This window comes from Siniperca chuatsi, linkage group LG20 (genome assembly GCF_020085105.1).
Source record: "Siniperca chuatsi isolate FFG_IHB_CAS linkage group LG20, ASM2008510v1, whole genome shotgun sequence".
Classification (NCBI taxonomy): Eukaryota; Metazoa; Chordata; class Actinopteri; order Centrarchiformes; family Sinipercidae; genus Siniperca; species Siniperca chuatsi.
This window is the reverse complement of record NC_058061.1, coordinates 19,409,761-19,433,822: the sequence shown is the minus strand read 5'-3', so window position 1 is coordinate 19,433,822 and position 24,062 is coordinate 19,409,761. Positions and strand designations below refer to the sequence as shown.

The following is a 24,062-nucleotide window of genomic DNA, read 5'->3' as shown; positions in this document are numbered from 1 at the left end:
TTTGCCCGTTTTGCTGTGTAGGACAAAGCATACTCTCCAAATGCTGGTTAGTGGGTGTTTATCTGCTTTCCTGCAGTGCATCACATGTGTTTAAGTGCTCTTTCACACTAGCACTGCGTATAAATCTCTCACACAGCCTCAATTCCCACCTGTTGTCTTTCATCACCTTGGGTACTCATTAGCAACAGCTGCCTTAGCAGCCACTGCAACGTCATTCTGCTAATAAACAACAAACAGTGCAACATTTAGTGATTTATTACTATTGATATGCAGTTACAAATGAGTCCTGCACTAATGTACCAGCCACTCACATTGGCTGCAGTTACCTTGACAACGACTAGTGCATTTGCTGAAACACAGGAACATTGAATAAAAAAAAAGAAAATGGTTCAGGTGACAAAAGCCAGTTTGAAGCAGTGTGACGAAGGTGGTGGGTCAACTCATATAGTTTTTATGGCAATCTCACTCTTTTTTACCTTTTTGCTCCTTTTATGTGGATTAGAATTTCTAATTTGCATTGTCAATCCTAATGACACTGATGACTAAATTCTACAATATTAATTATTATAACTTTCATTCTCTGGCATGTCTACCCGTCTTTCTTTATCTGTTATGACTGCTTATTTGCTTATCTCTCTTGGTATCTGACCAAGTGCAAATAAAGCTCAACCGACAGAAGACCAATTTTAAAGCTGCACTAATCAATATTTTCATATTAACAATGGGCCAAATGACCTGTAATGTGAAAGGGGATGCTCGTAGTGATAGTGATAAATGAAGCGTTTTAGCATCTTTTAGCTCATTGTTTTTGTTTTACAGTCTCACTGCTCTCATCAACCTCATTTCCACCTGTAGCAGGAAGATGTTTTCAGCAAAAAGCAAAAGCTCTGATAAACCCAATGTACACTACCTGCCCAGCACCAAACGGCAGACAGACAAAGGTAGCAACTAGCTTGCGAACATAGTGGTGCATTTAGCAGCTAAAGAGCTGGATATTTTTCTCAAGAGTTGGTGGAGATCTGACCAGAGGTAAAACGAGAGTGAATATTAGACATTCAACAGACAGCCAGAAACACAACTCCAAATTAATGATAATGCTGCTGTGTCTGCTGATAGTTTAAATCAGCAACAGTCTGCAAATGCCATGACAACTTTATAAGGTGATAATATAACATTGTGTTTACAGGTTGTTCTGCTGCCCCCAAGTGGCCAAAAAACAACTATTAATAGTGCTTTACTGAATGCCTTTTTTTTTACATTTGCTTATCATTTGCTGAACATATTCAATGCTTACATATATTGTAACAGTAGCGAGAGTCAAGAAGAGTCTGTAAAGTGAGTAACTCACATTGCTGTGTCAGTTCAAACAGCGAATGTTAGCAAACCTCAGATAGATGTTGCTAACATTAGCCACCATTAGCTACTGGTAATACCAGACCAATTAAGGCTGTAGCTGCAAATCCCCTGAGTATATCAAATTGAGCAAAAGTGCATTCTATTACTTATGATTTCAACTTTTCATTTGTACGAGAATGACTATTCTAATGCTATTTCTTCTTCCAAAAGTTACATAGTTTCAGTTTCAAGTCCAAACATGCAAATACAAGCTGGCTATCTGTGGGCTAGGCAGCTCGTGGTTTTTAAATTCTAAGATTTCAGTGTGCAAACATTTCTTCTGAAAACATGAACTGATCACATAATGATCTTACAGATGACCATTTCAGACATGACCGCATCACTCAGTGTTCCCTGTGTCAAACAATCTGCTGGATCCTCAGTGCACAAAAACTGAATGCAGGCAGTAATATTTCTCTTTTTTTCAACTTGGCAAAACTGACAAAGCACACTTGCTCTCTTTCAGCTGTGGTCGTGACTTCACTTTCAGCCAGTAACCCCAACCACCCACTACCAGCTACCTGGGAGCTGCCCAGTATAATCAGAGCGTTCTACTGCTGGCCACTGAGCAGCTGTAGGGCTCAAGAGTCATGTTTAAGGTCATTTCTCATTGAGTCTTCTCATCTACAACATCCAAACCAGTGGAATGTTCACATAGTTCGTCCACAGTTCTGATTCTGTAAGCTCAAAGATGGTGCTGTCAATAGTTTTACTACAGTAAAGCAAAATCAGTACCAGAACACTAAACACTGCATAGACTAGCATGAAAAATATGGTAAAAGGAATGACGTGGGGGAAATGAATCACTCTTGACAACCCCCATTTATTGTGATTAGTTGGGTGGTGGAAGGTACTGATTGCTAACATTATCAGCAGTAGAGAGGCTAATGGTCCTTTACATGGCCTGGATAGTGCTGCTACAGATTCTGTCAAAGAGAAATGACAACAGACTGACAGGGTCAGATGGGTTTGAAGACATTAATAAAATTCGGAGAAAAGGGAGCGCAAATAGGCTATGAGGGAGGAAATATGAGATAGAAAGGGATTTACGTGACAGGGTGAAAGCAGGAGAAAATGAGGCAAGTAAAGGGAGACGGAATTGGGAAGCAGTGTGGGTCAGCGTGAGAGGGAAGTGATGGGGGAGAAAGGAGGGATACTGAAGGAAGAGGAAGGCAGATAATGGTGGCATTAATTTCCCAGTCGGTGCAATTAAACTATTGCAGAAGAAGAGGGCGCAACAAGATGGCGTGATTAAATGAGCACCAGTCAATGAAAAACAATGAAAGAAAAAACACTGTAGAAATGTGATGAAAATATAGCTTTCATGTTTGTTTCATGTATTATTTTGTTGCGTCCTCATTGCCCCACCCAAATCTGATGTTTTCATCTACCGCTATTTTTCGTCTCTCTTCAGTGTGGCGAAGGCTGCAGTAGTCACATGCTTCATGTACATCATGATTTATGCGCTAAGTCTGTTTCCATTGCACTTTGTTGCATTTTGCTTTTATTGATACACCAACTTTTCCACCTCAGCCAAGTGTAAAAATGTGTAATTTTCCACTCAGGTTTTTTATGCGCAAAATGAAAATGCTCACAAAAAACAGGTGGATGGAAGCCCACTATGTGTCTTATGGCGAGTGCAACAGCACAATAAACGTTTATTCCTAGATCACCAACACAAGCAACTAATAGTACAGAGGTCAGCAAAGGTCACAGTCTAACAACCAAAGTCTAACAAAAACATGGTGCTGTATGTGCAACAAACTATTCGAGTGACCCCAGACTGATCTTCATGATCGTGCAGAGAGAAATACCAGAGAAGGAAAGAGCTGAAGAGAGAAGTGGAGATGAGACTGAGCCTCAGACAAAATCACTCACTGTACTGATTCACTGTCCAATGGCAGAGCCAATACACGAGTGCCAACAAATTATTTCAGCCTGGCATGAATATCTACTAATTATTGCGAACACAAAGCACTCCTACAGCCATCCACTGAAGGGAACAGCATCTAGACAAAGATTAGTCCATGCTGCTGGGGTCATGTTTTGTCCCCAGCTCAAATGTTTTTCTTGTCTTTTGTGTTCCATTTTCTCCATCTTGGTGTCCAAAGTAAACACGCTGATAAAACAGAGGCTTGTGAATTTCTACTTCTCTTAAATACTGTCTTAAATCCCTAATCTGTCGTTAGTTTATGGTACTGTTTATGCCCAGCTGTCAGTGTGCAACTCCGAAAACTTTAAATTCAAGAATAATCACACTGAATTTCAAGCCAATACATTCAATTTGAAAGTGTCATTGGAAACGAGCAATTCATTTAATGAACTCATTTTGTAAAGTCACGGCTCCCCATGGGCATAGCCAAGTCAGATTTACGCAATAAAAACACAATACCTGCCGGCACTAATCTCATTCAATATCACATGAAGAAAAAGCACCTCATGAGTAAAAGATGAGGGAAATCCTCCATAGGGAGGACATTCTGCTAGTCTGCTCCTCTACATGGGGCTAATTAGACGATGTACATGTTCACTTGGCAAACACAGGTGTAGCTAATAATGTTAATCATGGCTGCATTCCATTCAGGTGTGCCAGTTCCAGTGGCTGGTATTGTGTATGTTGGCTCACTGATATGGCTTACTGGCATGCCTAAATGCAACATCATTAATGTTGTTAGCTACATCTGTGCTTCAGTTGTTCAGGTTTTGGTCTTATGGTTGGTTTTGGGCTAGAGTTTTGTTAGTTTAGTTCGTTGGTGGAGTTAGGTTAAGAGAGGGTTGGACTGCATCCCGAGGAAAATAAAACGCCTGATGATATGATAAAACATCATATTAAAAAAATCTGAAATCATTTGAATGAATAGATGGATACATGGATAGATAAAAAAAATAACAAATTGAGGATATAAGTGAACACATTTGAGAATTCGGCACTAGCACGTTACATAGGAATTTAAGAATTCAAATATTAAAAGTATGGATAACAGCATTAGCACTATAGAGAATGAAAGCATAATAAACTGAGACAAAAAGAAACATACTTTTAATTCTCTTAAGTCAGCAGTGCAAAGATCAAGAGACAAAAACAGGGAGAGAATGAGAGAAAGATAAACAGAGGGTGACACCAAAGGAGAGAGAGTGAAGATCAAATATAGACAGAGCTGTGATGATGGATGCAGACATTCACATATCCATCAGATAAAAAAAAACATCAGAAGCAAGGGGAGCAGATACATTGCCCTTTATACTGACATATAAGGTATAGTTAATTGGGATGACTCAGGAAATCTAAACTTTGAAACATTACCTTATGGGAACAACGTTGACTTTTGTGATTTGGCTGTTAACATTTGTAAGACTGAACACTGAATACTGTGAGGGCTGGTTGGGGTGTTGGCCAACAGAGAGTTGAAGTTTCGGAAGCTGAACATTTTGTTCGACTTACCGGTACTTTCATTCCACAAGGAATTTTTCCATAGAGAGTGCATTTTTTCGGTCTTATTGAAAGCCAAAACGTGATACTTGTGTTTTCTGTCCCTACTCTGAGTTAACTAGTATCTAGTGCTGTACTGTCTTTGCTAGAAATGTTTTTAACAAAGATAAAACAACTGTATGTTGTTAGCATTCAGAAACCTTCCATGAGGTTTTGATAGCGTGCCTATGTTTACTAGTGTTTCTATGGCTTCAATAAAGCGCCTTTAACAAGTGTGACTGGCCAATATCTGTTAGTTTAAACATTTTACTGCACACACGTTCTGCTCAAGACTCATTTCTAAATTCATACAGCGACAGCAGCGTTGCTAACCAATCTGTGGAATTACTGCCGCTTTGGTAATTATGACATCTTAAAAAGCAGCAAGCTCGTTTATATTTTGGTAATGGTGAACCTTGCTCATTTTCACAATTTTCACTTCTAAAACATTTGACAAAAGTGAATAATTGCCCTTACATAATGTTTTTAGTGAATGACGTATGATACAAGCAGTAATACATTTCAATAAAGCGCGCATCAACATTCTTTAAACAGAGTTCGTAATAGATTATTTTTTGTATAACTAGTTATGTCAACTAACACAGCCAAGTAAGAGCTACAAAATGAATAATCAGAAGGACCTCAAAAGGTGATTAAAAACAACCTTCATGCTGCTCATTTTGTATTCTTTAACTCGTGATACCTTCAATGGCATTTATCAAAGTCACACAAAAGGCAAACTTCAAGAAGGTAAAGGACAGTCTTGTAAGGTAGCATGCCTCCGAAATAACAATGCTGCATCACCTTGAAAAGGATTTGGCAATTCTCCTCTGCAAGCAGCCAAAACAGCATGACAACATTTATACAAACCCCTCTGAAGCACGGAGGAGGACAGAAAAACCCTTTGCCCTTTCTCCTGACAAGATTGTCAACAGATAAAGGCAAATTTGATTCCATTTTCTGGCTGCAGTATAGGTCATAAACCCCGCCCCCCTCCATGTTAGTGGATGGGACATGAGCCAAACTAAAAAATCAAAGTTAATAAATTTTTCCCAGAGATGGTTTCTGTCATTTTAGGTAGTTCTTATCATGCTGATGTATGTTCAGGTTTGGTTTTAATTAGTTATTTGATGCTATAAAAAGTGTCATGATTGACAACTGAGCTCTGCTCGTGATTGAGTCAGCCAGGTGTATGGGCGGGACCTCGATACCGTGGCTCCAACCCCGATCAGTACTGCGCAGCGCAATCTGGGAAATTTTGGCTTCATTTTTGTACAGTGGGAGGAAGTGGAGACGCGTCGTCCATATTTGTACAGTCTATGGTTCCAACACAGAGGCAACACTTTGGGAGGCAAAAGAACTCCAAAACAAGCTGACAGATACACAGCCCTGACATATTATTATTTCAGAAAGTTGTTGGCAAATGTGGTAGCAAACATTGTCTATTTACACATCCAGCAGACTCAAAGCAACATTATCATCCCAGTGGAGCTGTTTCTGCCTTTTAGTTCTGTTCTGGTCTCTGTTTTGGTGTCTTTACTTGCAAAATATTCCATTTTCTTCACCAGCTACTTGCTAACTTTGTATGTCCCCGTTCAGTGCTGGGCAGGCAGCATGAAGTGGGTCTGTGTCCTTCCTTTTAACAGCTGCCTGCTACTAATGCAATAAGCTAATAGAGCCTAAAAGCCCCCATACACCTACAGACTCTCCGTGGGTTTGTCACTACATGCCCTTTCAGATGATTATTTTATATTTTTCAAATGCCCTTCACATCTCTATCTATATGCCACATTTTCGGTTAAAGACTGCAACTATATGAGACAATAATGCTAATAACTTAATATCTAAAACAATTTCAGTTGCTGTACTTCTAATTTATGCCAATAACACCCACTGATTTCAAACTGAACTGGAACAGAGAGTGAGCGTGACAGACTAGCAGCGTGTGAGAGACACACAGTGACAGTATGTGAACGAGAACGAGAACAGGGAGAAAGAGAGACGTGTGTGAGTGACAGCAAGCAAGAGAGCATGATGGTGAGCGAAAGAGAGAGAGAGAGAGAAACAGAAAAAGAAACAGACAGTAAAACAGCTAAACTTCCATGCGTCTATTGGCCATTGTTGCCAGGCAACTGTCTGACCCTGATGGGGATATCATGGAGCACACACACACACACACACACACACACACACACACACACACATTTTCTCTTGTTAAAACTAATCATGTAAGCAGGGAGAGACAGAACAATGAGAGAAACAATGTGTTACAACAAGTTGCACTAGAGACCAGTGATCCAGTAAGGCTTCAAAATGATACATACCCTTTGTCTCCTTGCCTCCTCCTCCCACTCTTATTAGATGGATGGTAACATCAGTCAGTTGGACTGAAATATCTTAACAACCATTGGATGCATTGCCATCAGATATTGTACAGATATTCAGATAACTTTGGTGATCCCGAACTTTTCATCTAGCGCAACCATCAGGTCAAAATTTTAATTTGTCCAATACTTGACCAAATGCCTGCAAAACAAATCGACATTCCCATTAGCCTCTCGGTACTTTTTTTAGTTTAGTTTAGTGCTAATTAGCAAATGTTAGCATGCTAACATACTAACTATGGTAAGCATTATACCTGCTAAACAACAGCATGCTAGCATTGTCATTGTTACATAGCATTGTCACGTTAGCATTTAGCTCAAAGCACTGCTATGCATAAATACAGCCTCACAGAACTGCTAGCATAGTCTTGTTTATCTACAATTAAACATTATGCAATTAGCATGTGTATAATCAGCAGTGTAGTTCTAGCTGCCTAGACCTATCAGGCTAAAGTTATGTACTGGCAGTTTGGACTAACGCTTGTGATGGACCACAGGAGAGCAAGGGATGATCATGTATTCATGAACATGTGCTGCTTATATTTTGAACATTTGAAGCTATTTGTATGCACTCCCTATTCGTCATGTCTTTGTTTTTGCTAAAATGTCTTCACCTGTACCCTAATCTTATTGTACTAGCAATAGAACTGAAGAGAAAAACAGATCAAGCTCAAGAGTATGCAAAACATCATCTGGTTTTGTGGCCCACGGATCCTGGACACTAAACACGAACACCAGATTTGGCCTAAGCATGTTATTTTGTCATTTGAGGAGAATTTTTTTCCTACAGTGCAAGAGAAATGTTCATCTGCAGTATATTCCTGCCTGCCTGCCTGCCTGCCTGCCTGCCTGCCTGCCTGTCCATCTGTCTCTATTTCTGTTTTCGTTCTTATCTCTGACTCTAACTGTGTTTTCATCTAGTTTAAAAAAGGCACAAAATAGAAAATGCAAATTAGTGGGCACAGAGAAAAGACATTAATGTTGGCTAAATGTCATGCTGTTTGAAGACCAAAACAAAAACATGCACTTAGTGTTTTATTTTATTGGCACTTTAAAAAGTTGAACGTGAAGCAGTGCACTCTCAGCAGGGGCGAACAGATTGATCTTTTCACACCAGACATTTGGACTTGTCATAATTATTATTAATAACATTAACGACTAATTTCAATGACATGACACTGTGACAGTGAGAAACTGAAGCAGTTAAATGGAATTCAGTCATCGTGCTTTTCCTTCTGTGACAAAATATTTTCTGTGAAAAAGGCCTATTAAAATAATCAGGGGCAAGATGCCCTAATAATAACCTCCATTGCCATGGCAAAAACTAATGGTGAAATCGTGCACCTTGCCATGATGCCTATCTCCAACTGCTGCCACTCTGTAGTAAGCTCTGCAGTTGTGAAACATATCTGAATGTCCTGAAGATATTCCCACACTAGCCCTTTGACTATGTCTGGAAGTATACTGTAATGCTTCCCACAGTAGACTATGTGCAACAGAACCAAATGTATTTGCTAAATCTAAGAATACCATATGCAAATCTCTTCTTTCCCTCTTTGTTTGTGTGCTCCAAAACATCCAAAAAAAAAAAAAAAAAACCCGGTGTCCCGGCTTTCTGCACTGAGGTGTTGATTAAGCTTATTCCTTTCTACGAAACTAGACGACCTCTGTGCCACTACACTGAAGAAAATGTTACCTTCTACACTGAGAAGACTGATATGCCTAAACTTTCCTATATCAGCAGAAGATCTAGAGCTAAACCTAACTCCCTGTCCCTATCTTTATCTGTATGCAGCCTTTCTGAGTGGGCCTCTACCTCCCTTTTAGACACTTTTCTCCACTCTAAATAATGCCTTGGCAAACAGCTTTATAAAAAGCTGCTCTAGCTCGTTCTTTTTTCCATCTGTCTTTCCCAAGACCCATTTTTACCTGTTTTCTGTACCACTTTCTCTCTGCCTGGCATGCATGCTTGAGTTTGTGATTTCCTACATTTCACAAAATGCCTTTCAAGATAAAACGTTGGAGTGTATTGCATCAGTCAGGGAGAGGTTGTCTGCCAGTGCCGAAAAAAAAAAAAACACATTTTGGGTTTAATTTTTCAGTGTTTGGTGGCAGGTCTAAAAAGATGACCTTGATCTTCGATTGAAAAACCTTCAAGAAAAACATTGAAGTATCTTCTGCATTTGTCCAATACGCCAAAATGTGGAAGATGCATCACAAACTGCCATGTCTGAGGGTGGATTTTCCCTTTACGTGTACTCCAGCATGGCATTATACTGGGAGTTGGGGGATTTGTGACAGAGACAGACAGAAAAAGAATGCAAAATCAAAGCAGCAGAGGCTGAGACATCCAGACAAAGAGTCAAGCTCCAAAAACACTGGATCCCGCAGTTACCACAAAGCAACCAGATCCTCCCTGCCTGGTAGATGCTCATGTATTTCAAACCTTTACCCCCACTTTGTAACGCAAGGCTTTCTGCTAAACATTTAAAGACTCCAAGCCTAAACCAAGATGACATCACAAGGGGTTATTTATTGACAAAGCTCTACCACAGCAAATGTTTTCACAGAATGAGTAGTACTCCCCACGATGAAAACTGCTCTTCACATGTAAAATCTGTGGAGTGCCTCTGTAATTAATTCACCTAACTTTTTTCTTCATCAATTCTGCCTGCAACTTATAATTAGCATTTTAATGACATGAATTAGCTTTATATTGCACTGTACAAAATAACCAATGTGAGGTTCATTAAATGTCAACGCGCACTGTGTTGTCCTGCTCTGGTAATTGCCAATCAACTCAAGTGAGCAGGAATTAGCAATAAACTTAGTGTCAAGCAATATGAAGTTGATATTTATCAAATTTTAGCTGATAAGAGTATATAGATAAATAAAATTAAAATATAAAAACACATGTTTTGATAATAGATACTGTGCACGTGTTATGTATAGCTATTACTCTGTATTCCTTTTTACCATTTAATTATAATGATAATTTCTTACAGCATATCTATTGAAACAGCCTGGCTCATAGAAAATTGATTTGTGACATCATCTTTCTGTTTTCCTTGATTACTTTCCATCAGTGCGGCTGTCCAAACAATCATCATTATTGAAAATGCCTCGGGTTTTCTCAAAGAGACTAATTAGAATTGGAAGTTGAAGGAAGTTTCACAGTGTTGAAAGACGCCTTGATTTGTGCAGCCATACGAGGAAACGAGAGAGGAAAGTTTAAAAGAAAACGAAAAGCTTAGATTTTTTTCTCGGTGAGAGAAAAGGTGTGGACCCACAGGCTTTTTCATGTTGGACAACTTGCTGATTCAGTGGCTGCCAAGAAACGTGCTGAGCTGGGGAACTGTAAAGACATGGAGAGATTTCACAAAGATTTCTTCAACTAATTAACTGCCGCTGTTTCCTTTCCCTCCAAACTTCTCAAGATGTGAACCCTCCAAAAGGAATAGAAGTACAAAAATAAAAACAAGTACAGGGCAGGTTCTCTGTCTCTCTTTAAATCTGCGTGTGACAGCCTGGGAGAGAGTGAAAGGAAGAGAGACAGAACGAGGGAGATGAGCAACATAAATAATACAGGAAGAGAGATGCACATTTGGTGAAACGCTAAGCCCAGTCACTGAGAGTTTTGAGTGTTTACCCCTTTGGTCTCACTCTACAGGGAACATCAATTTCTCTATCACCTTCATCAAACCTTCCTCCCTCTGTCCTCTGAGGCCTAACAGAAGACGAGGCAGCATTAGTGTCTCGCATCAAAAAGTAATGAACTGGGGTGAGACACACCGACAGGAAATTCAAGAGCAGCACAGAGATTAGAGGAGCAGACTTTTGGCCAGAAGGTTGTTTGTTTGAATCTCAGACCAGCTGAAAAATTCAGAGTTCTTTGATTACAAAACACTCAACAAGAGAAGAATTGTACCCAATTATATACCTTAATTAAGTGACAAAATGACAACGGTTTTAGCTGATGCTAAGCCCCATCTCTGATTTGACCACTCCCTACGTTACTCCGTGACTTAGTTTTGACAGTCTGGTCATTTGTCATCACCACAACTGGAATCATAAAGCATTGCTAGCTAGACCCCCTCCTTTATAATGCAGGAAGAAAACAGCACTCAGCGTGCAGGAACTGACGATGACTCAGAAGGTGTAACATAACATGAAGAAAAAGTAAAGTCTGGGGGGGATCTGTGAAAAAGTTAGCTTCGACTTTCTCAGTAGAATACAACAGCAAGATGCAGCAACATTTGATAGACAACACCATGTGAAACTTGACATGCTCCAGTCAGTAGAGCACCACAGAATTTGATAGCATGCCTCCTAGCAACGTCGTCCCTCAAATGTCAGTCAGCCAACACAAAATGTGAGGAGAATTCGAATATCAATTCGACTGAAACTATTGAGAAATATTTATAAGAAATTTATAAGAAATATTTTATAAGAAAATCAGTGTGCTAGACACCTCCAGTTTGAGTGTGTGGAGAAAGGAAACTGAGCTGCTTGATTGTTAACTGTATGACTGTAGTAGGCATCTGCTCTAAGTATTAACAAGGTTCCCACTGTGGTTCTTCTTGATGTGAAATCGTAAGACTTTATGACTTTCTATCAAAAAAGTGGAGCAAATACACAGGAAAACACTCCATTTCTTCATCTTTTATTTATTTTTTTTTACATTGTTTCTCAGCTCAGAAAAGCCCAGAAGGAGTAAACAACCTGGTCAACAATTAGGCTCACTGTGGAGAAAACAAGCCAAAAACCAATATCTAATGCAATAATATGTGAAAGAATCCTGCGGCGAGTTTAGTATTGAGCAAGCCTTAACATACAATGCCGACTTCACGTTCAACTTGGACTGGAAAACACACAGTTCATACTGTAGAAATACTGCCGTTGTTAAGAGATTCAGACTTTCGAAACAGTGCTGAGCAGCTGTGATCAGAACTGATGATGCATTCGCTGTCCTCTGTGTGTCCATACCACAGCTAAGGGAAAAGGCTTTATACAAAGCAACATTCCTGTAACATCTGTTTCAAAACAACTTCCTGACAAAAAGTGCAGAAAATGTACTTTTAGAAAGACTATATTGAGTCAAGTTTTGGTAAAGTTAGCTAAAGCTGAATGTCACTGTCAACGCTTTTGGTTTCACAGTAAAGACCTACCACTACCTTTACATTAAAATGCATTTATTGTGAAGCACATGCAGGAAGTGATGATTTAGGAAGCAGTAGCTTACAACATCAACATTAGCTCACGACAGCAAATGAAAGGACCGGAACAGAAAACTGTTAAAGATACCCAGTGGAGTTTTTGACCACTAGTAGCACTATGGAGCAATGTTTTTAAGAGTGGGCCCCTGTTTTGTTAGTATCACATAGGTGCACATAGGTCATGTGATACACACTCTTGCCAACTCAAGCTCATCCACTGATTGACAGTTGGTAGCTATAACTTGCCAAGAAATGTAGCAATACGCCAACAAAGGCAAGGAAGAAGACTGCTAGTAAGCAAACATGGATGTAAACAAAGTAGGTTTCAAATTTTTACAAACTCGGCTCTACAAATGTTTTCTGATGACGGAAATGCAGTCAACACATTAGCCCAAAAGGATACACACAATGCCCTTTGGTGAGAAAAAATGTATGTAAACATAACTATGTTTATAAAAAAAAAAAAAACACTTAATCTGGATCTGGCCGATACCCCATCCACTTAAAAAATATCAGTGCTAATACTGATCTGATGGACTGGTGCATCCCTTATGATATTAGCAATTAGCCTCAATCAAACCTCTGGCAAGCAAACATCTCACCCTAAATTTGTGTTACCAACATTTGAGCTAATCAGTGTGTTACAGATAATCACCTCCTAAAGAGAACTTACCCAGCCATAATAGAACCATTGGACTGTTTCAGCATTATCTATCACAAGTGCCCCAACTACCCATAAAGCACTTTCCACTAAAGGAATTGTTAAACCTAAAATGAAAATTCTCATTATCTACACTCCCTCAGGTCAGTCAAAACAAAGCCAAAGTGTGTGTGCAAGCAGGTTAGGAAGTGCAATTATTTGGCTTCAAAACACTGGGATTCTGCTGAATGAGCAACTTGAAATAATACTATGGTCATTTTTTTTGTTTTGTTTGTTGCTGCTTTCAGAACTTTAAGGAACAAATCCTGGACATATTTGACATTCTGATGAGGGCTGACATGGAGCTGCTCTAGTTAACTCTTTGTATATTACAGTCCTTTACAGTTAGGGTCTTACAACAGCCTTTTTCGCTTCATCTTGTCAGAATATTTCCAGAGCACCTAACACACCGATATATGATGTGGTTGGTGAAATGCATTAAGACTTCCCTCTGATCCCAACTATAGCACCACCTCCACCTCTTCAAAAAGAGATATATAGCTGTCATGTAGTTGGCTGCAGCTTTTGCCCTAAGGCCTGAAAAAAAATTATGATAAATAGAAAAGTTAATTATTTAACTAAGTTAAAGTGGCATGCTGGGAAATACAACTATGGAGGTGGAGTATGGAGTATGTACTGAGAAATTCAGATCCAATCCCATTTGACATTTTATAGTACATTCCAAAATTCAATCTCAAGACCGAAATAAACTGAATGCCATAAGGCACGCTTTGATTCCTCCTAATGCTGACTGAATTATTCAGGACGCCATGCATTAAGTATTAAAAGGAACTGGAATAATTTTGTGCGTGCATGTGTGTACGTGAGAATGCATGCATCTTTGAGCGGGTACATGCTTACAAGGGGCTTCTTGCCAGTTCAAATACCTGGAGAGCAGCAGGAAGCAAAGCACTGATCTATTAAATATGCTTCATGACTTGTAGAGTAAGAGAAATAGTCGGTATCTACTAAAGTTGGCAGACTGGATGCTCACTTCACTAGCTGACAGTAGGGATGCACAATAAATTCAATATTATTGTTCATCGTCCTGCCACGAAATCCTACTGGGACAAAATTCCCATGCTGTCTCATGATATCATGGATCACAGTTCACGTCTAGATGATACTGTTTTACTTTTATATCATCTTTTTTTAACAATATTTTGTTCCAATAAGACACTAAATACTGACTGATTCAATGAGATGATAGTGTGTTTCAAATTTACTGCGTGATTATGAATATTTGACTTAACGGCGTCATATCGCCAGATATCAAGATAATTACTGAAATATTAACTTTCTCCAAATCGCTTCTTATCACTTACCAAACCAGGACCCGAGTCAGGCTGGGTCCTAATCCAAATTCTGTCTAATCAGGTCAGTTAGTGCCTCAAGTCTCGGGTCTCATACCCGAGTGAATCCGAGCGGATTTGCTATTAGCTCGGATCATGTGCTGCGACATAATCAGCGCAAAATGTGTTTTTTGAGGTGAGATGGAGGGTGTGATCTGTGAAGTAAGTAAGTAAAGCTTTATTTGTGTGGCACTTATGGTCTTAAATGTAAACTTCTATTTGATCCCTTTTGGGTAGATAAGCTTTAAAAATGTAATCTTCTAATGACTTAAAATCAGTTGCATTTCTTCTGCGCTTCAGGAATGAACAACATAATTGTTTTTTTAAATCAAAATTCATATCATGCTTTCGAGTCTCCGTGTTTCATTGATTGTGCTGAGGAGGGCTCTTTTCTAAGAACAGAAAATCAATTCATATTTCAATGTGATTTAAGTTTTAAGCAGCTAACATCCTGCTTAGAAAATAAGGTTAAAAAAAGGTTAAAAAAAAGGCAATACATACCATCCACATTCATATACCACACATCTGACGGACTCAAAGGATGGGATTTTTGGTTTGTTTATCTTCTGTGATGGCTGAAAAAGCAGTGACTGCTGCTATACAGAGAGGCCTTTGAGACCAAGAGGGCACTTGAAAAAATACCAGTTAAGTCTGTTAAGATGAAGCCAAAGACAGGAGGGAACAGCGCCCAAAATGAATCAAGTATCTTCAGATTGAAAAGAGACACCAACCACCAATCATCTTGAGTAAATTAAAAGGCAAACACATTTTCCAAGAAAATAAAGATCACTGAAGGGCATTGAAAGATAGAGAGGGAATAGTTTGTGTGAGTTTATGTGAGAATTAGTTTCTATACATGATGAAAAAAAAAGAGTGTGTGGAAGCCTCACATCAGGCAGACAACATCTCACAAGGTCAGTATTAAGCTTGTAGAACATCCACTGAGCATTAACTGAGACTGAACTAATGCGTAGTGTCCACAGTATGAAGTGAAGGACAGAACTGTCAATCATCTCTGCCTTGCTAGACCAAAATGAGGGATGCTAAAGTGGGTGCTGACCTCAACAGGCTCTGTATACGTGTGTGTGAATATTCAATTCGCTCATCTCCTACCCATCTCAGTAAGCAAAGAAAACACTCAACATCCCAATACAGGCCTTGAGCATCTGCACGAACCTCATACATATTGTAAGGCCAATTCAGAACTATTACAGCACTCTAGTGAGAATTCAGCCTTCAGGTTTAAACCAACAATGATAGCATGTAACAATCAGCTTCTCCTCTGTGGCTGTTGTCGCACTACGCAGGAAGACAGGCACTCTGGCATTGGTGCTGATGAGCCGTGACTGAAATACATTTACTGTTGGCTTTTTTTTATGGGAAACATGAGTCAGCATGTGTTGCATGAGCATATGTCAGGATGGCAGTTGATTTGAGGATAGAGTTGTCGTCAAGGGGGCACCTCTCAGTGAGATGCAGCCCCTCCCACAAACAGCAATTGTCCAATGACAGCTTAGCAACCGTAACTAGGCAGAGCAGGCCTGTCAAGCTTTGGATTTCTCAACATGTTGAATTGTGTAATGTCCCTTTCCAAAACCAGAAATACAAGCACAGCTGTGTGAGGAATGGATTAAACAGTGTGTGTGTGTGTGTCTGCTTTAATGTAAAGTGCAAACATTAGCATGTCCGGCTAACTAGCTTACTACCTACAGTAGTGTCACAACCCAGCGCTCCTTCCATGGCCAGCGGCATTTCATGCTACAGTACATTATTTTAAAGAGTTACAGGTTACGTTGATAAAAAGCCCTGATAGCACATACCCTGTGTAGCTAGTATTTCCCTACTGTGTGGAAGCTGGTCCTGGATGCTACTATATTAGAGTGTAGGCTAATGTTAGTGGCTTTGTCCTGCTCTGATCTGGGGAAGTTAACACCAAAGCAACCCCAGTCAAACTTGTTATCCAAGATAGCCTTACATTTGACCAACACATCAGTTAGTCCTCGTCCTAAAAAGCCAACTCTTTGAAGTGAAACATACTTTTTGAAAATACTTACAATATAGCATAAATCTAATCTCTTGCTTGTCCAGGTACATAAACTAAGGAGCTAAACAGGTCAAGTGCATATTTAGGAACCCTTTAAAGAGGTCTCGTTTTGAAAAAAAGTCAGCTGGAGACAACTCGTGGAGCTAATGTTAGCTTCAGCCAGCTACAACTTGTGAAAGATGACATTATAACCATGAAAACTGACTGACTGACTGACTGAGAAATGAGAAGCCTGCTTTTGCCTACCTCTGTCTAAAATCAAAGACCCATTGTTTTGAAAATGACACCGTTAGTGTCAACTGCATATGTGCCATGAATGCTGAACAAATGTATTAGTTTGTTCTGGTTTTTGAGGATGAGAGTTCAAGAGGTAATAATGAAGTAATTAACCAAGTTAAGCAATAGTTAGTTAGTTAGTGTCAGTTAACCCCAGTTGTTCTATTGGAGCTGTTTATTGCGAGACTCCTTCACAGTATAGCAGTTCAGCCTTTTTGACATAAATTATTCACTATTTTTGATGTACAAAAACTGCATAACAGACTGAGCTACCCAGGCATTAAGAAATGCGACTCCCTACTTTCAAATTTCTCTGTGTATAGCAGATTGGATATGCTGTACTCTGAACAGCACGGTCAGACATGCAGTATTTATATATATGTGCTCTTTTCTGTTTACTGTGTTGGTCGACTCGCTTCGGAAGCCCTCAGGCAAGCCACAGGGATGCAATGAATTTGTAACTGATCCGTAAATGTCGTCTGAAAATATACATTCAATCTGTGGAATTCAGAGCTGCAGGAAATGTACCATCACTGTAAACAATGAGGAAAGCTGGGATTCATGGTCGTGTTTGACAACGCTGAAATGACAACGCTCAAAAAGTTAATGATTTTTCAAGGGGTTAGAAATATTATTTGAGTTGTAGCTCATCAGAAAAATGCCATTCTGTCTGCTCATGAATATGCTTCTTATTCCTTTTTAGTCTGAGTGCAAACTTGAAGTACTTTTCATTTTAAGCTTTCAAAAGGTTTCTTTCTCCCTTTGTCTTGTTTTTCAGTTGAGCACATTCAGCTGCTAACTGTGATATGTCCCTGAAAATAACATCAAAGCAACTCAGGACTTTTCACAGAACTTTCTTCAGACCTAACATTCAGCAGCTCTACCTGACAACAGTCCTTACATCAGTGGTCAGCCAAACTCCCCTGAGATTTACAACGATGGAAAAATCTCATTATCGTCATTATGAAATTGTCATGATAAAATTTCAGGATAAATGTGAGGTAACTGTGACAATAACGGAAATGAAGAGGAGGAGCGACGGCATACGCAGTCACAAAGGAATTACCAACCGAAAAATAACTCAATCTTCCAGCTATTTTGATTCATTAGCAAGGCTCAGGTTGCTACCTAACAGTCATTTGTGTCTGCATGAATTAACTAAGCAAAAAGCCTTTTTTCGCAACAGACAGTTCTGCACGTCAGCACGAAAAGCACAGGTGTAATTAATAACATTAATGATGGCGGCATTCCGTTTAGGCGTGCAAGTTTCAGAGCCCTGCTTTTGTGTATGGTGGCTCACTGACGTGGCTTACTGGATGGACACTTGATTGGATAGGAGTCATCATTAATGTTATTAGTTCCACTTTTACTAGCAAGGTATAGCTACTGAAGTGGCCGGTGAGTGTAATTGTATATGATATAAAAATAACAGAGCCACTGTCGTGCTTGGATTTAATATGCTCACTGAGAGACAGTCAGCTGGTAAAATGTCATTGTCAGTGAGGAGAGGAAACAACACTGATGTATCGGCCAACAGTACAAACAGTACCAGTATGCTAACAAACACACACACACGGCCAAACACCAGCTTCCTTTACGTGGTCTCTTGTCTTTAATCTGTTTTGCCACTTCACTTTTTCTACATTTATTTGTTTTATAATTTTCAACCTTGTCGCACTCTTTTGTCACGTACAGTAGACGGTTATGCAGTTTGCGTGTAATTGCCCATAACGCTATAATCTTTCTTTGCTTTGTTGGAAGATGAGATGTTTTTATTAGCTCCTCAGCTTTACTGTGTCCCAAGCACAAAATGATCTTATCTTACAGAAAACAATCTATGTCAATAAAAGCCTCGCAGCTTTAAGAGAATCTAGCTGAGTGTGACAACATGAATGTGTACTACAGTATGTATGTAATCTATGAGATGATTCCATGCAGAAAGGTTAGTGTCCCAAGCCCAAGAAAACACACTGGGGATCATTTCTTAAGAGCTATCCAGATTGAAACAGCATTCAAAGTTAGGAGAACACCCACTGAGTACTACAGATGGACAGATGAGGTAGATGGAGAAAAGGGAAAACAGAAAAATCAGGACAGTGAGAAGAAGCCATCAGAGAAGCTCCAGGTGAATTTTTTTTTTTTTTTTTTTTTACAGTGGTAGCCAATGCAGTCCCTTTTCATGCATTTCTTTATTCTGCATCAGTCTGACACGATTCCTATAGCTTTCTGGTGCCTGAAACTTGATTTTCCCATAGGATCAGTTGCAAAGAAAAGTGGGACTACAGGGACTACAGCTGTAGATGTTCGTATGGTTTTTGATGACATGTAATATTCCCTTTTATTCTGAAATCCAGCACAAATTGTAACAGTTGGTGTGGGTATATGAAGGGAGGCTTGCCTGAGAGAGGTCCAGGTCTACCTATCCTGATGCTCATCTCATCAGTGTCCAAGAGCTGGAACGAGGGCTGCTCTGCTTTCTCTTTGGCCAGCTTGGATTCGGGGGGCAGAGCCAAGGCAATGTGGGGGTCAGCACCTACACCCTGTAGATAACAGAAAAAGACAGAGAGGGTTAAAATATATTCTATATATAGAAGATCACAGGTAACGCTTTATTTCACGGGTCCCCTAGTTACCCACTACTTTAATGGAATTATTTTCTAAAAGCAAGCTGGTGTGTAACTGTTTATTCTTAGGAAGTGACCTCCAAATGGCTATGTAATTTGCATTGGAAGAAGTATTGACATCTAGCAATACCTAACTGTAAAAATATTCCATTATAAGTCAAAGTCCTGCTTTCATAATTTTACTTAAGTAGAAATATAGAAGTTTCAGCAGCAAAATGTATTATGGGATTATTATTACTAATGAAATAATATGTAAGCAAAATCTTAATTTTATAAATTGTTGCGGTGAAGCTAATATTAGCTGCTTTCTATGCTTTTGGGTAGTTTTAACACTGCATCATATCTTACTATATAAAGTGCTCATATCTAACTAGTCACATTTGACTATATTAAAATAAATATTGCTGAGTATAAAGTATATTTTTTCCGTAAAATGTTGTGGAGTAGAAGACTGAAGTGGCGTAAAATAGAAATACGCCAAGTACCTCAAAATCGTATGCAAGTACAGTAGTTGACTAAATGTACTTAGTTACATATAAACTACACATACTGTAGTTTACTTGTAAGGGAAATGAAGAATGTGTCCTGTTATACTGTTAATCGCTCATATAACGACTGGGTACTTGCCAACTCTACCGACTGGACTCTTTTCTCCATCGCCCATGAACAGTTACATACTAGCAAATGACTCAGAAATGTCACGAGAAATTTGTAGGAAATGAAGGGACCTGCAAAATAAAGTGTTACCAAGATCACCACTGACTAATGTAGAATCACAGCTACTGACCATACTCTGTTTTCAGGTATACCCAAGAGTACGCATTTCTACATGCTTTTCACTACTGCCAACTAACAGACTCACATGATAGATGTGTGGAGCATATCATGTGGTTTTGTATTCAGTCAGCAATGTACTGATGTTTCAGTTTCTTCCCCACAGGTCAGTTTTTGATATTACATATAAATCTGGAAAACATTCACTCAGGAATTCAGCTCAATCAGATATGCATGGCCGGTCTAACCTGCTTAGGGGCTTCTAGGTAAATTAAGCTGCATCTCAATCCCTCTTTGTGCTTTGTGCAATATATTCCTATACTACAATACTGCAAAGGGCCAGGTTTGCTGGGTTTGATTATGAATATATTAATAAAGAGATATGCGCCATGTAAGCACAGTATCAGAACTACCTTAAAACTAGACTTTGACACAGGGACCCTTTTCACGACAGGGCCTCAAGATCAGGTAATAAATCAGGACCTTAAGACCCTTATCATGTCAGTTGATATGATGCTTAAGAGTGCTTTCCCACATTCCCAAAAACAAAATTACAGTTAATCAGATTATCACAAATGAAATGCCACGCAGTGAACGCAGGCACTCTTGGGGATCTAGGGTCCGAGGGCAGTTTCCCATTTTGCATGGTTGGTAATCCAGCCTTGCAGATGTGGACAGACAGATCAGAGGGTCCCTGGACTCTTAAAACCTGCACTGCACAACACGACTGTAAAACTTCATAGACTACTGCAGAGCCCCACATTTTTGACAACAGCTACCATTTGTTTTACCAGTCCAAGGATAATCCAGTGAGTTGTGTGTTTGCAAGTCAGATAGGAAATGTTCACTGATGTCTGCGCAAGAGCAAAAAAATGCCATTCAACTATTGCGTATCCTCCTTGAAATAAAATCAATCACAAACCAGCTGATCAACTGCCTTACCAGAACACAATGAGACAAGAGAATGCTGTGGGATGCTTTGCTAGGCTACTGTAGTTCACCCTGAGATCTCTAAAAGGAATTTAAATGCAAATGATGCCTCATTGGAAATGCACAGGGAGGGAGGATGCATTACAGCTTCAAAATCCGTCATTCCACAAAACAATGCCGTAAATCAAAGCAGTACTTTAATTGTGAATAAATATATTCAATATCAAAAGAGAACTTTGATAGGTGAAACGTGAAATTCTATATGCAACACAAATAATGACATTTTCACTAGCTTAGTCTTGTCTGAAGTTGCTTGAGGAAGCAGAAATTTCAATCAACATGAGAGTAAATTCACGCCCCCCAAAAAATGTATTCTGCCTGTTGTGAACACCCAGTCCTACCTGCCACCCATCAGTCGGCCTCTTTCTTTTTTACTTAATAGTTTCTAACAAATGGAGAGGAATGATGATGGTCACATGTGCACTGTTTATTCTAATGACAGTTTGCACAAAAATAAACAAAAAACAGTGACACGACTGACTTAATCAGGTTGTTCATTACCTGCAGTGTTACTCTGTTACTTGGGCTTCTATGACAGAGACAGGATGTTCACATGCTAAACCTGGTTACTGAAGTAACTTTGTGCCAAGTGAATCACCAGTGTTTATAAACACAGCCAATGTTTGAGAATGTTAATTACTTGGAAAATGGAAGGAACTAATTAAGGGCAACATTTTTGTGAAAGATGACTAACTGGAGGAGACAGTTTAACAGAAAATCCATGAAAAACAAAACATCGTGGCCTTGTCCACGCATATACAGATATTTTGCAACACAAACATTTTCTACTTCTTTTTGGCCTCTCATCCACATGCAAACGGCATTTTAGGTCACTAAAATGGGGTTTTTTTAAAACTCCTTCTAAAGGGCTGATTTTTATAAACTGCGGTTTAAAACAAAGCGTTTTAGAATCAGAATCAGAAACTTTATTGATCCCCGAGGGGAAACACAGCAGCTCACTGTCATCTCAGTGCACACAGGAATAGAAGTACTAAGCAAAAAATATAATACACTATAATGCAGGTCAGAAAATAAATTAAGTACCAAGTGGGTATAAGTATAAAATTAAAATAAGTGTGAAGTACAAAGTGGGTTTACCAGTTAATGATAATAATACGACATAAAGTAATAGTTTACAGACCGACAGTTTGGGAAATGATAACGTCAGCACCTCAATTCACACATCCCCATTGTTGCTTTGTGCAATGAGCATGCGCCTGAAACAACAACAGCAACAATGGGGGTGGGATGCTTGTTTGAGCGTTTGTAACATGGGTGTACAATAAGACCTGGATAGCCTTGCTTCCATTTTTTTTCCCAGTGGCCACTTGCGGTATTGCAACGAAACAATTCTCCTGCAGCCCAAAAAGCATTTTCCCCAGAGGCCACCATTAAAAAGAGACATCTGTAAAACTGCTGGCAGGACAGTCCTCAAACTGAGGACAAGGTCTGAATGTCAGACACGCTCGCAGGATAACAAATACACACAAGACTGAACAATGAATCAGCGTCACCGACAGACAGAAGTGGGCTTAATTGAGTGTTTTTTTTTAATGGATGATTTGATGAAAACAGAGAGCCGACATATTAATCAGAAAACCATTAGATGAGTAATGTCTAAAAGTGAGGACTAAAATAAACATATTTCTTCCCCTTCATCGCTGCAACATTTCCACTCCTCCTCCCTACTTTGTGCTGCAGGTCCGTACTGGGAGAGCTTGTGTGTGCCTCAGGATGCACAGAATGTACTCGCATGTTTTCCTGCAATCACGAGATGCGAATGTGGACAATACTTCAGAAATACTTTAGTGGAAACCAATGAAAATAGGTTTCATTCTATATACTGTATTATGTACATGTTATTCATTTTTCAATTAGCCAAACATGCTGAAATGATTCAAGGTGAATATTGAAAACACCTGTTTTTGTGTGTGTTTTTAATTAATTTTACAGTTCGGGTGTTGCAAAAAAACACATGGAATATCTGGACAATAACTTTATAATCACATAATATAACAGATTTAAATAAAAGATTTTTAAAATGTCAGTGTGTGTTGCGCAGCCTATCTCCTGAACAAGCTACACTGGATCTGAGCACAAAAGCCTTTTTTCCTCCCGCAGGGCTGCTTTCACTGGCATGTGTTAGTCTAGACCTAATGGTAGAATAAAAGCATGACGAACCCAGAAAAACACATCAAAATCAACATACAGTGCGCCTATAAAAAGCATTCACTCCACTTGGTGAAGTTTTCATGTTTTACTGTCCTCAACATAGTCAGGTTTCCATCAAAGAGCATTTCCATTTATTTCCATCCGCTACTGTTATACGAATATTAGGAGTTGGGCGCATTGAGATAAACAGTTGGTGGCGCTAATTCTCCAGTCAGGTGCCATTAAACCACTGCAGAAGAAGACGACGCAACGAGATGATGAAATTAAAAGAGCGGCGGTCAAACCTCAAATTGTGGAAAACTAAGTGGAAAACATGATGGAAATATGGCATTTCTGTTTGTTTTATGTATGAATTTGAGGAACGTTACGGTGTCCTTATCGCTCCACACAGATCTGATGTTTTTGTCTGCTGTAATTTTTCGTCTTTTCAGTGGAGCGGAAGCTTCAATGAACGTTTAAGTCACATGTACGTCACTAAGTCTGTTTCCATTGCATTTTGTCGCGTTTTGTTTTTATTGATGGACCAACTTTTCCACCTCAAACTTTTTTTGCTATATTTTGACGGTTTTTCGAATTTCCTGCGTTTCCGCTCAGGATTTCTTATGTGCAGTGAATTCACTGACTTGGAAATGTGCATAAAAATGCACTTATAGACTCAAAGTAGTT

General features: G+C 39.3%; 1 protein-coding gene across 2 annotated transcripts in view; it reads right to left on the bottom strand.

The window, feature by feature from the left end:
* Window positions 1–24,062, bottom strand: part of LOC122867909 (zinc transporter ZIP11-like) — a 121,286-nt gene that overhangs the window by 30,054 nt on the left and 67,170 nt on the right. Inside the window, exon 5 of one of the 2 annotated variants that reach the window (XM_044179356.1) lies at window positions 19,235–19,376. In XM_044179356.1, coding sequence (XP_044035291.1) covers window positions 19,235–19,376 — 142 coding nt within the window. The remainder of the gene's footprint in view (window positions 1–19,234; window positions 19,377–24,062) is intronic. The other variant, XM_044179357.1, reaches the window with a different exon arrangement.